Source organism: Myotis lucifugus, unplaced genomic scaffold (genome assembly GCF_000147115.1).
Source record: "Myotis lucifugus unplaced genomic scaffold, Myoluc2.0 scaffold_633, whole genome shotgun sequence".
Classification (NCBI taxonomy): Eukaryota; Metazoa; Chordata; class Mammalia; order Chiroptera; family Vespertilionidae; genus Myotis; species Myotis lucifugus.
In genome coordinates, this window is record NW_005871681.1 from 284,087 (window position 1) to 298,905 (window position 14,819).

A 14,819-nucleotide genomic window follows, 5' to 3' on the forward strand; every position below is an offset into this window, starting at 1 on the left:
CCATAAATATAAATGAAAAACAGGCGTAGCTAAACCCTGACTCAGACTAGCACTACAGTAATATTAATCCATGGATAAAGACACTTGTAGACATATTAAAAAATATTAGGTTGTCAACTCAGAAAATTCGTGAAGGATACATAGCATTTCCAGTTTCTTTTAAGGGTTCACAAGCAAAGACGTTTGGAGCCAACTGACCTGACAGACAAACGCGCCGGCTGTACCATCACCGACTGCTCTGAGGGTGTCCCCGCCTATTTTTAACTGTCCTGTTGGCAGATGTCAGCAGGCAGCTGTGGCCAATGGCGAGGCGGCGGAGGGTGTGGAGAACAGGTGTTGGCCCACTCACTCCCAGTTGTGAACCCTTCAAACCCCAGCGTTAGAGAACATCCCCAAGGCTGGAGTTTAGTGCCTGGGGTGGGATCACCCCCTCGGAGCTGTAGGACGGGGAGGTGTGCAGGCCTCTGTTGGGAAGCAGCTCTGGTCCGCCCCCCGCAGAGTCCCCCTCTTATTTGTCCAGCACCCTGTGTACTCACATCGCTGGTCAGTACAAAGTCTGAACAGTCCACGTGGCCAGAGCCGAGTAGGAGAGAAGGTCAGGGAGGGAAGAGGCCTGACTACAGAGTTTTGTAGACAATTCGAAGGACTTGGCGTTACTCTGGGTGACATGAGTGAGGCCCCGCCTGGGGCTTCAGAACAGACTGTGGCTGCTTGGTGGACAGCGGTCTGCAGGAGGGCAAAGGTGTGAGCAGGGAGGGTGGCGAGGGGCACATCACAAGAATCCAGGTGAGGTGCCCGGCCGGTGTGGCTCAGTGATGGAGCATCCACCTCTGAACCAGGAGCTCATGGTTTGATTCCCGGTCAGGGCACTTACCTGGGTTGTGGGCTCAATCCCCAGTGTGGGGCGTGCAGGAGGCAGCTGATCCATGATTCTCTCTCATCATTTGATGTTTCTATCTCTCCCTCTCCCTTCCTCTCTGAATTAAAAAATATATATATATTTAAAAAATATTTCTGAGTTTACACCTGGCACAGGTAATCAAGCTTCTCTGGTAATACAACCTTCCCTGGCGCATTCTGATCCACAGGGTTTCGTCCTGTTTCGTCCATGTCAGATCTGCCTGCTCCGACTGGTCACGCTAACGCTGAACTTCTGTGCAGCATGCATGTGAACTTGTGAGTGTGGTGTAGGCGTGTACACGGCACCAAGCCTTCCTCCTTAATATCTCTTGTTTGTAGACACGACATCCCCCTTATATTTGATACCTTCTCTCCCCCTGGGAGTCCCCCATTCGTGTCAACTCTGAACCACCTGGCTCTTCCCCAGAGCAGGTGTAAAGCCTGTTTTAATGTAAGGTAGCCCCGGAACCGCATCTGCTAAGGAGGGTCTCCCCAATACCTGTTTCAGGCCCCCTTCCCCTCCCTAAGACCTCGCTGCTGTCCTAGGAGCGGCGGGAGGGATCCAGTGAGCTGTGTGGGTCGTGCTGGGGGTGGTGGGTAAAAAGATACCAGTCACCCCCCTCCTTCCAATAATCAGACAGAAAACAGCCTGGGTGGCCAGGTGGGAAGATACCTGGCCCTCAGCTGGTCTTACTCAGTTTCCTGGCAGCTACTGCCCCCCTGTGGACGGTCGCAGTTACTGACTCCAAACCTGGGCTTCCTGGCCAGGCTGGTCTGGCCCAGGCTGTCTGCTAGTCCCTCCAGGTCCCTGCGCTTTCAGACTCACAGCGGCTTCGCTGTCAAACACGCCTGCCTCCCTCCTACGCGGCCCTCTGTTCAGGCAGCGCGAGGGCCACCCGCGTACCCCCAGTGGCTTGGTTTCCATAAGTCAGTTTGAGGCAGAGGTACTCAAAAGTGGCCCCCAGTGACCTCTGTCTCCGGGGATCCCTGCCTCCGGTGGCCCCTCCACCTGAGCGTGGGTGGGGCCTGGGGCAGCTGTGCCCCCAGAGGTGGGAGGTGACAGCTGGGCATTGCCTGGGCGTCTGGGAAGCCTGAGGGGTGTGTGGAGCTCCTGGCCTGTTACCCATCAGGAGGCCCTGACTTGCCCAGGCCAGCCCGGTCTCGCATGAAAGGGCACCAGGCCCTGGGCTCCATCCAGACTCATCCGTCAGACTCTCAGACTCGCTGGCCCACTGCCCCCCGCCCGTGCCCCGTTTCCGGGCCCCTTGCTCTGCCCACACGGTTCAGCTCGCCTGGCCCAGGTGGAGTCGGGCTTGTTCGCCTGGTTTGCTCTCGATGCCTCGGCAGGAGCTCAGCTCCGTGTTTGCCCGCAGGTTCCCTGCAGCGGAGGCTTGTGGGAAAGGCCTGCTCCTGCCTTCACCTGGGGCGCTGCGGGGCCGCCACAGCCCCGGTCCCGTTTCCCTGGGCGGGTTGAAGGGGGAACCGTGTCCGGGGGGCTCCCTGGGCTTCTGGGGTCATCATTCCTCCTTGGAGCCCACGGTGCTGCCCCACACATTCTGTGAAACAAGTGGTGTTTGTCGCCCCTTTTTTTCTGTCTACGATGTGTTCTCCGTCCGCTGGGCAGCACCCCTGTCTTCTTCTCTGCAGGCGGCAAGGTGTCCTCTTGGCTGCCACAGCCTCTTTTTATTTTTGTTGATGTCAGAGCGGAAGGGAGAGGGAGAGAGAGAGCAACACCAATGATGAGAGAATCATGGATCGGCTGCCTCCTGCACGCCCGCTACTGGGGATCAAACTCACAACCAGCATGTGCCCTGACCCAGAATCCAACTGTGACCTCCTGGTCCATAGCTCGACCCACTGAGCCGCACCAGCCGGTCACAGTGATTTTAACGGGTCGCAGAGTGGTCCTGAGACCCCACGGTGAGGACTGATGTGGAGGCCTGACCGGGGGAGGCCGGTGGGCCCACTTCTCAGGGCCCAGGCTCCACAGAACATCGGAACATCACAGTCAGTTTGGCTTCCTCTTGACAGCCGGCCAGTGGCTGGTGAGGAAAGAGCAGGCCGTGGGGAGCTGGGAGGCGGTGATAGGGGACTAGAGCGGGCCTTTGGGGGAGTGATAAGCCTGAGAGGGTGGTTTGGGGCGGTGCTAAGCCTCACCATTAACGCTTTCCTTCCCGAGTGGTGCTGCTTAGGGTGAGAGACTGCGATCACACAGTGAGAGCTGTTGCTTCATGGCTCTTTCTCCTCCGCTTTTGGCTCACACAGTGTCACTCAGTGGGGCTCCTCCTGGACAGCGTCTGCTCTAGCTGCAGGCGCCGTGGCCCGAGGGGCAGCAGGGGCTCTGGGGTCAGCTGACTTCTGCTCTCCTCTCCCATTGGGAGCCACTGGGAGCCACTGGGAGCCGTGGAAACCAGCCTCCGCTCACCCTGCAGGGGCCGAGGGGCTCTGGTTAGTGGGGACTAGTTCTGAGGAGAGAGATGAACGCAGTGGCGCGCTCCCCCCTCTGAATCGCCTCTTAGGATCCTTTAGAGTTTACGGAGCTCACAGGCCCGGCCGTGCCTCCCGTCTGCGCGTGTGTGTTAGTCACTGTGTGAGGCCGGGCCGGGCGTCTGTGTCACATGCATCTTCCCTTCCCAGCCCCATTTTTTTTTCTCTCTAAAGAATCTTGTAAAAAACAAGATTCAAGGCTTAAAAAGAAACAGCACTCCTCAACTTCAGGGCACATTATCCAAAGTAAAATCATTCCTTTGCTCTGTGTCGTTCACACGTTCAAGTTTCAGTTCTCTGCAGTCCGACTCTCTTGTGTCTTTTGAAGTGAGTGGGAGAGTTTGCTATTCACTGTTATTTCCTGGATGACAGGGCTGCCAGGGTACATTCGAATTTCAGAAAAGCCACGGATCCCTTAAAAAAATATAACTCGCAGCCAATATTGCGTAAGACAACACTGACGCTGAGGAATGATTGGTTATCTGGAATTCGAATTTAATCAGGTGTCTTATATTTTAATTTGCTGCATCTGGTTAACCCTACCTAATGGCAAATAGGTTCTTTCGTTTGCCTTCACATCCTATAGCCTGTTTTCACATGCTTTTGTAGCTAAAGACAAAAACCCGATTCTCTCAGAAAAACAATGACCAGTTGGCAAAAAAAGAAAGAAAAAAGTTCCTGGTGTGAAACAGAATGTGCAGCTCAGACCCGGCGCCCTCAAGGATCCCATCTTGCAGGTCGAGTTCTGCAGCTGGACTTGGGCTTGGGTTTGGGAAGTTCCCCGCCTTCATGGGGATCCGCTGGCCCCTCCCACCGGCTGAAACGCGATCCGAGTTGTAGCAGAGCCGGAAGCTGGCCGGCAGCCTGCCTCCTTCCCAAGGTAAGGGTGTCTTCTCCGCTTCTCCCAGCTCTTTGCAAAGCGTGGAAACATTTGTAAAAGTTGAACTCGGCCAGGTGACAGCACTGGCCGGGGTGGGGTGGGGGGGAGCAGGGGAGGGCGCTCCGTGAGCAAACGGCCTCCTGGAGCCGGTCTGGAGGTCCGAGCGCCCACCGCCCGGCGGGGCTGACCGGTCCGGTGACTTTGACTTTGTGAGCTTTCGTCCCCTGGGAAGGCTGAGAGCGGAGCTGTGGGAGCCTGACAGGCAGGGACTGTTCACCCACGTGTTTCATGGTTTAACTTTTAAACTGCGGGAACTCCCTTTTATATTCGCTCCAAATGACATAGTCACCTGCGTGAGGGTGACTTAGGGCCTCACTTGTTTATTTTTAAGTGCCTTTTAAGGCAGGAATTTTAGCTCCCCCCACCCCTACCCCCACCCCCGCCGGGTGCGGCTTTAGATGTTCCCAGAGCCAAGCTGTGATCTCTGCCCTTAATTTCCCCCCCCTTTTTTTTTTGCATCTTGCCACGCTGCTCCAGGGGCACTGGGGGTGTTTCCGTTTGTAAATGAGTTGTCAGGAGTGTTGCTTCACTAAGCTAACATCTTCAGTTCAGAGATCTTCTTTTTCCTCGGAATTAAAAGGTGGAGCAGAGGGAGCTGCCTGGGGTGGGCAGGGCGGGGATGAGACCTGGCCTGTCGGCTTGTTGACATCAGGAGCCAGCCTTTCAGGACGGTTTAGTGTGAAGGGATGAGTCCTACCAGGTCGCCACCTGCGCCGTTCCACGGGGGCTGCTGGCTTCTGTGACCAGATCCACCAGGACGGGGTGGCGCCTCCAGGAATTGGCCCAAAGGCGCATCTCCGGTTGTGGGAGGAAAACGAGATGGGTTTTTCATTAGCGACAAGGGCGTGGGTGGAGGCTCTGAAAGAGAGTGGTCCCGCAGGTGGTGGAGTCGGGCGGGATTTCAGTCCATCTTCTTGTTGTTAATCCTCACCCGAGGATGTGTTTCCATTGATTTTTAGGGAGAGTGGGAGGGGGAGGGAAAGATAGAGAGGAACATTGATGTGAGAGACACACATTGATTGGTGGCCTCCTGCACGCGTCTTGACCAGGGCCCAGTCAGGGAGGAGGAGCCTGCAACCGAGGGATGTGCCCTTGACCGGAATCGAACCCGGGGCCCTCTGGTCCGCAGGCGGTGCTCTGTCCACTGAGCCACACCGAAGGCGCAGGTCCATCTTTATGGGGGGCACTGTGCGGAGGGTTCACAGAGGCTCTGCTATCTTCACGGAAGCCCCGGATGTGGCTCCCACCGTCTCTCAGAACGAGAGAGCGAAGGCCCGGTGAGCTTAGGTCACTTGCCCGAGGTCCCTCGGTGACCGCTGGGCTCGGCCCAGGTCTATGACTTCCAGGGCCATACTGTTCGCTCTCAGGGCGCAGTAGCTGATGGCATTTTAAGTGGTCGCCGTAAGAAACGTCCAAACCTGTGAAGAATTCTTACGAGTTTATCTGAGCCAAACGGACCATTGCGGGGAAGCAGAAAGCTGAATGGGTTGGGGTCATGCTCCGGAGAAAGGCAGTCCCTCTCCTTGTTTCATACATTACATCAAAGGCGGAGACAGAAGTGGGTTGGGTGAGCTCCATGGGGGATGGATTAGAGAGGCAGAGAAAGCAACGCGGGGAGGCCTCTGGGATGGGGTAAAAGGTGAAGTGGGAACAGGGGAGTTAATAGCCAACAACTAACGCGATAACAATAACAAGGAGAGGATTCCAGGCTCTGTGCCCGCCCACAGGCTGTGCCCCGAGGGTCTGGAAAAGGGGATTTTTTTTTAGCCTGACTTTCCACAGGAATGCTGCCCTGGATGCCAAAGACACAGGCAGGCTCAGTCAAGGTAGAGGCTGACTTTGCCACGAAGATTCTAGCCCAGGACATGCCCACCGCCACCAACTGCGTGTACTCAGCAAGTTCCCATTCAGGCCACCTCTGTGGTGGCTTCAGGCCTCTGAGCTGGTCGGGTAGCGTGGCCCCTGTGCGTCCAGGGGTCTGCAGGGGACGGGAAAACAGTGAGGGGTCCCGTGGGCTGGTGCCTCTGGCGGGAGCGTGTGCCCTGAGGGGTGGGAAGAGGGGGTCGCCCTGACATCCCGGTCAGTTAGTGTAGCTGCAGGAAGACACGGACAGGCTCAGGGAAGCTCTCCTTTTGCCTCCAGCTGAGGCTGGCAGTGAAGGTGATGGCTTCCGCCGAACCGGCCCCGCACTCGGGCTCTGGGTTGGGCGGCACCTGTCTTCCTCCTGCTGACCGGCCCGGTGTTCACCTGGTTGTCAGTGCAGCCGGAGGAACCTAGAAGGGTGGGAGGAAATCATTTTCCCACCGGGACCAATTCAGTGGTTAATTTCTTAAAATCGACTTCCCTGTGCTTCCCGCTGTGAGAACAGAGCCTGAGACATCGTCGACTGGGGAAGTGGAAATACTTGGCCTATTTTTCAGTTTCCCTGCAGTTTGAGATTCAGCTCTCAAGGTCAATTAATCCTGGATTTGGGGGTTTGTAGGACGTGCGAGTTAAATTGCCGGGGAAGCGGAAAGCAAGGGTCTGGACTATTTTGGGAGGCTCCGCGCAGGAGTGTGGACGAAAGGGGCCACATGCTGACCTGACCAGCTCAGGGGAGGCCTGCATGGCGGTCTTGCAAACTCAGACCTAAAGCCACCACAAGGATGGTCTGAAATTAAACTTTAACTAAAGCAGTGATGGTGGGCAGTTACATCCTAGGCCGGTATCTTCACTGACAAGGTCAACCTTTACCTTAACTGAGCCTATCTGTCTTTTTGCATCTATGATAACATACCCTTGAAATGTCTGGGTAACTTGTAACTTCCCTTTTTCTGGAGCCCCTGGGGCACAGCCAAATGTGCTGGGCGCCAGGACAGATACCACAGATTCCGTCATTATCATGTTAATTGTTCCTGCACCGACCTAAGCATGTGTCCATCATTTTACTTCTTATCCAATCCCAGGGGTTTCCCACCCCCCCTCTGCCTTGCTTTCTCCCGCCTCTCTAGTCTATCACCAATGAATTTCATGTAACCCACCTATGTCCCTCCTTTGTTTGCAAATGTATAAATCCAAATGTAACCCCGTCATTCTCTGGAGCATTATCTCAATTCGTTGAGGTTCTGCTTCCCGGCATATGTCGACAGTTTGGCTCAAATAAACTCACAAAAATTCTTTACAGGTTTCAATGGGTTTTTTACGTTAACAGGAGCAGGTGAGCGTTCCAGCTGTCTCACCGCAATAGTGTCAGAAGTGAGCACCTGCCGGTGCCGGGAAGGCAGCAGGGGTGGTAGATACAGGGCAGCTATGATTTACCGATTTACCCACAACCTAGTGTTTGTAGACGTTGAACTAAAACACAGTTAGGAATTGACCCTGGTTCTTCAGGAGCGCTGGTTCCTGAGCGAGCTCTCTGCCTGGCCTCCCAGACTCGGAGAGTGGCTGGGCCTTCTGAATTAGGCTCATGCACACGGCAGCCTTTGTCACAATCATGCCCCCACTCACATTGCTCATTGTGCAACGCTGCTCCTCGCGGGACTTGCCTATCTCCCCGGGGAGGGAGCAGTGATGTCCAGTGGAAATGTAACCGGACAACCGAGGCGACCGGGCTGCCTGTCACTACTTGAGCCAGTTCAACCCCCATAAGCCAGCTGCTTACATTGGGTAGAAGGGCAAAGATGATGTGGGGAAGTAGGGATTACAGGCGTGGGAAAGTAGATGCGGGATAATCACAGGTTACAAGTCACGCGGGCTGGGGGCGGGGGCGGGGGGCAGGGGAGGGCACAGGAGGGTGGGCGCTCCGGGCACCCGGGACCAGATGACAGGCCATAGGGCCTGGGGGTTGTACAGAGCAGGTGCCTCCGGGACTAGATCATTTCGGCCACGAGGTTGTCAATCTTTCCATGATGACAGGCAATTCTCCGGAGGATGGACCACATTCCGATGTGAGCTCCCCTGTCCCAGGGCGCACAGCTCCCAGCAGGCGAGGGTGTGCTTTCTCTAATCCAGTGGTTCTCAACCTTCCCAATGCCGCGACCCTTTCATACAGTTCCTCATGTTGTGGTGACCCCCAACCATAAAATTATTTTTGTTGCTACTTTATAACTGTAATTTTGCTACTGTTATGAATCGTCATGCAAATATCTGATATGCAGGATGTATTTTCATTGTTACAAATTGAACATAATTAAAGCATAGTGATTAATCACAAAAACAATATGTAATTATATATGTGTTTTCTGATGGTCTTAGGCGACCCCTGTGAAAGGGTCGTTTGACCCCCAAACGGGTCATGACCCACAGGTTGAGAACCGCTGCTCTAATCGAACAGAACCATCAGGTTAACAGAGCAGGACTCACAGTTCTGATCATCGGAGCTGGTCCCCGATAATCTCTTTCTGCCCCGAACAGAACGAACAGGAAGGTGAATTAGAGCAGGTCTCGCCCTAACAGTCTGCGCGCTGCAGCGCCCACGCCCGGCCCGGCCCTCTCCTGTGCCGCGAAGGTGGTCCCGCTGGCTGGGAGGCGGCCTCTCGCTCACCGCTCTCTCCGCACAGTCCAGGGCTTAGCACACACGCTTCCACAAATACCCCCCTACCCTCTCCCCTGCGTGGTCCCGGGGCCCAGGTTGGCCGATGCGGTGAATGTGTCCTTTGAAGGAAGAGTGTCCTGCAATCATCGCTGGAAGCGTCACTGGCTACAGACATGGAAACAGCGCCTCCCCCTGGGCGGTGGCACCCGACCTGGAGCCAGGGACTCGCTCCTATTTATTTCCTCGCTGACCTTGTTTGTCATATTTCATTTCTTTTTTTTAAAAAATATATTTTATTGATTTTTTACAGAGAGGAAGGGAGAGGGATAGAGAGTTAGAAACATCAGTGAGAGAGAAACATTGACCAGCTGCCTCCTGCATGCCTCCTACTGGGGATGTGCCCGAAACCAAGGTACATGCCCTTGACCGGATCGAACCTGGGACCTTTCAGTCCCCAGGCTGATGCTCTATCCACTGAGCCAAACCAGTCAGGGCATTATTTCTTTTTTTTAAGTAAATTAAAAAAAAATTGATTTCAGAGAGGAAGGGAGAGGGAGAGAGAGAGAGATAGAAACATCAATGATGAGAGAATCATGGATCGACTGCCTCCTGCACACCCCTACTGGGATTGAGCCCGCAACCCGGGCATGTGCCCTTGACTGGAATTGAACCCGGGACCCTTCAGTTCACAGGCCGATGCTCTATCCACTGTGCCACACCAGCTAGGACATGTCCTATTTTCCTAGTGACTGGCAGGTGGGCGCCTCTGAGTCACTTCCCTTCCCGACTTCTGCTTTTCCCTCTCACGACTCCCAGCCTGCGTGTCCACCGTGCCTTCTGGAATCATCCTGGGAGGCGGGAGGTGGCCCTGCGTTTATTCTGGCTCACGGGCGGGGTTCCGCAAATGAGGAAACTGAGCCAGGGGTCCCGTGACCTCACGGATGGTATTCAGCTCCTTCGTGCACAGCAGAGGGCAGAGACCCAGCCTCGCTGCCACTCCACCCACAGAAGTCAGCGCCCAATGACTGTCTGTGAGAAGGGACCGACCCCGCCCACACGGTCATTCTCTAGGCGCTTGGCCCGTCCTGCCTTTAGTTTTGTGGTGGCTGGGCCAAGGCCCCTGGTGAAAGCCATGACTCGGATCTTCTCAAGCAAATATTACCTGGTCCTAAAGGCAGGTCTGCCCCCAGCAAAGGGACCTGAGAACCGTGCTTGAGTGGGAAACCCTCTCAGGCCCATTCCTCGCAGTTCTTGGCTGCCTCCTGCATGCCCCCCACTGGGGATGGAGCCCACAACATGGGCCTGTACTCTGACCGGGAATTGAATCGTGACCTCCTGGTTCATGGGTCGAAGCTCAACCGCTGAGCCACGCCGGCCGTGCGGAAACCCTATTTTTATGGAGAATGAGCTGCTTTGTAGGCTCTTCCCATCAGCAGCCTGCCCACACGCTGCCTTTACTCACCACCAAGTAACCTGTCCCAGCCGTTCATCCCCAGCCCGGGATGGTTTGCGGGTTTGGGTTAGACGTGCACAGGGAGGTGGGCTAGAGGAGCCAGTGCCGGTCAGGCCGGTGGTGCCTGTGAGGCCGGTGGTCCCTGTGAGGCCGGTGGTCACTGTGAGGCCGGTGGTCCCTGTGAGGCCGATGGTCCCTGTGAGGCCGGTGGTCCCTGTGAGGCCGGTGGTCCCTGTGAGGCCGGTGGTGCCTGTGAGGCCGATGGCCGGAGGGCCTCACCTGGATGCAGGAGAAACACCTGGCTGACAATGGCGCTTCCTAATCCGAGGCCTCTGGGCCGCAGGGAACAGAAAGATTGCCTCTTGCAATGGGTGGTCTGTCGCCGTCACTTTCCAAGATCCCCCCCACCCCCCATTGCCATCATGGTTAGCGCAGGGGGCAGGGGGGTCGGAGAAGGGGCCAGATGCGCGCAGGGGACGCATTTACATCCAGCAGCAGCTCCTGTGAGCTCGCTAAGCTCTCTAGGTGACTCGGAATAAAGCCTCTGGTTTTATTGGACGAGTTGGTCCTTCCCCAGTCACTCCCGGTCAGACTCCCAGCTGTCTTCGTCCTGTCTCGGCGCCGGAGCAGGAAGCCGTGAGGCTGTGCAGGCTTTCGGGGGGGCTTTGCTCCGAGCCTCACCGCGTAAGAGGTGGAGCTGGGGTCCAGCCCGTGGAGACACCACCCGCCGTCTTCCTCTGTGGCCCGTCGTGGAGGATTCGGGGAGCTGATGGCTGAAAGCAAGTGGCTCTCTAGCTCCCCTGTCCTGCGTGTGGAAGCTTCTATCGTTCATCTGTTTCATCTTCCTGTGCAGATGGCAGTTCCCGGGACGCACCGGGGGGCCCTCCTGCTGCTGCTGCGCCTCGGCCTGGTGGCGGGTTATCCCAGCGGCAGAGTGACGGAGTCCTGCGGGGACATGGTCCCCAGACACGGCCACGCCCCGCTCCCCGACCCCGTCCACAGCGTGACAGTGGCCCGGACGACATTCACGCCGGGAGACCAGATCGAAGGTACCGTGCGTGCGGGGGTCCCCGTTCACAGGCCGAGGTTCACCCTCCCGCTGCACGCTGAGGGGCTGTCGCTGTCGGAGTCCCAGTCCCCGTGCGGGCCCCTCCCCTGTTCGGTAGATGCCATCGTCTTCACCCCACGCTTCCCACCTTTGTGTTTAGCTGCTGCAGACGCTCTATGACCTACGTAGTATGTCTGCTCCCCATTCAGGACTGGTTTTCAAACATGTGCTTATCATGTTTAATGTGTCATCATGAACAATACTATTCATTCCACAGAAAAGGAAAATAAAGTTTACTTTATTGGGTTTGAGATATCATAAACCCTTATCTTTCTCTTTCCTTTTTATTGAGCCCTTCTCTTTCTTTTTTGTTTTTAAATATATTTTTATTGATTTCAGAGAGGAAGGGAGAGGGAAAGAGAGAGATAGGAACATCAGTGATGAGAGAGAATCATTGATCTGCTGCCTCCTGCACACCCCCTACTGGGGATCAAGCCGGCAACCCGGGCCTGTGCCCTGACCAGGAATCAAACCTGGGACCCTACAGTCCGCAGACTGACTCTCTATCCACTGAGCCAAACCAGCTAGGGCTCTCTTTCTTGATACAGTGTAATCTCTTATACTAGTAGTGCCTTGATTCTTCTGGCAAAATGTGGACTGGCTAAAGGTGTATCTCGAACAGCACTCTGCAAACTCCACTTCCTGCAACTATTCCCAGCACTCTCTGACCAGAAGAGTATTCGGAAAGCACACTTTATGTGCACAGATCAGACCTCTTAGCGTTGCATGCTGCGTGGTAGGACGGTAAAGGGCCTAAGGATTCCCAGTGAAGAAACTGTATTACTTTCATCCAGCCTTTTCCACACTAGTTTGGCCTCATGGGCCTGACCATTGCCCACCTCTCCCCGCGGACGGCCGTTAACATCTCTCGCAGGGACTGTCCCGTGCAGCCGAGTCTGGAGCTGTGTCTAGGGAGCGATCGCTGCCGTGTCCTCTCCCGGGGAAGCTCTGTGTGTGGACGGCCGTGGGAACCCGGCCGCGCCTCCTCCAGCAGTTCCCTCTGGGCGGTGCCAAACCTCTTCCCCATCTCTCTGTTGCCACAGTTGCTGTGTCGGGGCCGGAGTTTAAGGGCTTTCTCATCGAGGCCCGGGATGCTGAGGATCCGAGCGGCGCTCCCGTGGGCTCCTTCACGCTGATTGACAGCCAGGAGTCCCAGCTTCTGACTTGCGGAGAGAAGCAGGTTTGTGGCTGGTTTAAAACTGATTTCTGTCTGTTTCCCCGGGCCTTGGCGCGTACAAGATAAACGTCATCACCCACGTAATGCAAACATCTAAACAGATGCCCAGGGACCCAACTCCCCCTTCACCCCCAGTTTTACTGCTGGCAATCTGCTTTACACATGCGCATCCTAGGAAAGGCAGGGCAGAGCTTGAAGAGTGTATGGCTCCCAATACTTCCTGTGCTATTGACTCTTAGCGTGTTGATTTTGGAAGGTGTAAATGTTGAAGATAGAGTTCTAGAGAGGGACGGAAATTCAATTTTTGTCATTCATTCGTTTGTTTAGTAAACATTTATTATCCCAGGAACTGTCTTGGAGAGCTCATAGCCGGGGACACGAGTAAAGCATGCGGACATGTGACATGGCACACGGGTAGGACATGGATGTAGGACAGACACATGAGTAGGACAGTGAGATGACGTAGTCTAGAAGCACCCGCGGGACGGGGGAAGCATAGCTAGGGAGCCGCACACAAGCTCGAGGGGATGGAGAGGGAGCTGCTCGGAGGACCCAACCCCAAAGCTGGGCCACAGGGCATCTGCCAGGTGGAAGGAAGAGGGAGGTAAGATTGAGAGAAAGGAATTATGCAAATATAATCACCACCTATTTGGAGGCGGGAATACTTTTCCTTTTGATGAGTCTTCTGTGTACTAGTTGCATGTATGAATGGAAGGAATATACATTTATAGTATAAATGAAATAGCAAGCAAAATGCACCTAGTATTCATAACTCTCTCTAGTTCCTTTTTAAAAAAAATGTGTTTTTATAGATTTCAGAGAGAGGGAAGGAGAGAGATAGAAACATCATGATAAGAGAGATCATGGATCGGCTGCCTCCTGCATGCCCCTCACTGAAATCAAGCCTGAAAGCAGAGCACGTACCCTGACTGTGAAGCAAACCTTGACCTCCTAGTTCATAGGTCAACACTCAACCACTGAGCCACCTGGGCCGGGCTCTCCTTAGCTCTTGCATTTCCGAGGACTGGGATTTACTCACAGAGCCAGAGCTAGTCTGGTCTCCCAAGCCAACCTGCATGTACTGGGTACGCGAGGCCCTATTCTAATAAAAAGGTCTCTACCAGAGGCTGAGGCCATGCACTAATAAGTCCCTTTGCAAATGAGACCGCTCCGGCCCTGCTGAGCCGGCCAGGGGCTGACGGAGAGCTCTTTTCCATTCATCACAGGGGTCAGCGGTGAGCCACACCAATGCGCACAAGAAGACAGAAGTGAGAGTCTACTGGGACGCCCCCGACAGCGCCCCCAACCACGTGCAGTTCCTGTGAGTACAGAGACCTGCCCCGGTGTAATTCCACAGCGATGGTCTGTCTCATTCTGTACCTATTGGTGGACTTTCCCTGCAGGGGGCGCTACTGGGGCGATAGCACCGCCTGCGTATGTAAGCAGTTGTTTGGCTTCTTTTCTTTCTTCCTGTCTTTTTTTTTTTAAGTATATTTGTATTGATTTCAGAGGGAGAGAGAGACAGAAACATCAATGAGGAGAGAGAATCATAGATCAGCTGCCTCCTGCACGCCCCACACTGGGGATCGAGCCCGCAACCCGGGCCTGTGCCCTGACCAGGAATTGAACCGTGACCTCCTGGTTCATAGATGGATGCTCAGCCACTGAGCCACGCCCAGGCCTGGTGTGTTCGTTTTTCCCGAGCGTACACCCAGCACCTGGTACAGGGCCTGCCTCCGGAGAGGCACGGAGCAGACACTGGATGTGTGAATGCAGCATCGCCCGCCTTCATGCTGACAGGAGCCCTCAACCATCCTCGAGTCCTCAGGGAGCTGGGCTGAGGCTTGATAGACTTGGGATGGGACTTTAAAACCCACACCAGCCCTGACATGTGGGGCAGCGGGACACATTGCAGGTTAGGTGGTCGGAGCGCGTGTCCCTGGAACCTCCCAGAAGGTCATCATGTTGTAGTGTGAATGGCTCCTGAGTGGCGTGAGGGGCATGGCTTTCAGGGGAGAAGTGCCCCCCGTCCTCCCCTCCACCTCGTGCACCAGGTCCCGGTGCGCAGTCACAGGGCTCGCACGTGCGTGTTGTGTGGCGTGTGAAGACGGGGCTGTCACCCCGCACAGCTGGCGCCCTGGTGGCCGCTGCCCTGCCCTCTGACCGAGCACTGGGCGGTGAAGGAGGGTGTGCAGTCTTGGCATGTCGGGGGGATCGTGCAGTTTAGTCTCTGGCCTGGCG

The 14,819-nt window shown here is 55.4% G+C and overlaps 1 protein-coding gene across 1 annotated transcript in view; it reads left to right on the top strand.

Annotated features, from left to right (window-relative positions):
• Window positions 1-3,932: 3,932 nt before the first annotated feature.
• FRRS1 (ferric chelate reductase 1) overlaps window positions 3,933-14,819 on the top strand; it is a 25,026-nt gene continuing 14,139 nt past the window's right edge. The window contains 5 exon segments of the mRNA XM_006105081.3: window positions 3,933-4,267; window positions 11,147-11,342; window positions 12,445-12,581; window positions 13,805-13,899; window positions 13,982-14,012. Coding sequence (XP_006105143.2) covers window positions 4,031-4,267; window positions 11,147-11,342; window positions 12,445-12,581; window positions 13,805-13,899; window positions 13,982-14,012 — 696 coding nt within the window. The 5' untranslated portion in view covers window positions 3,933-4,030.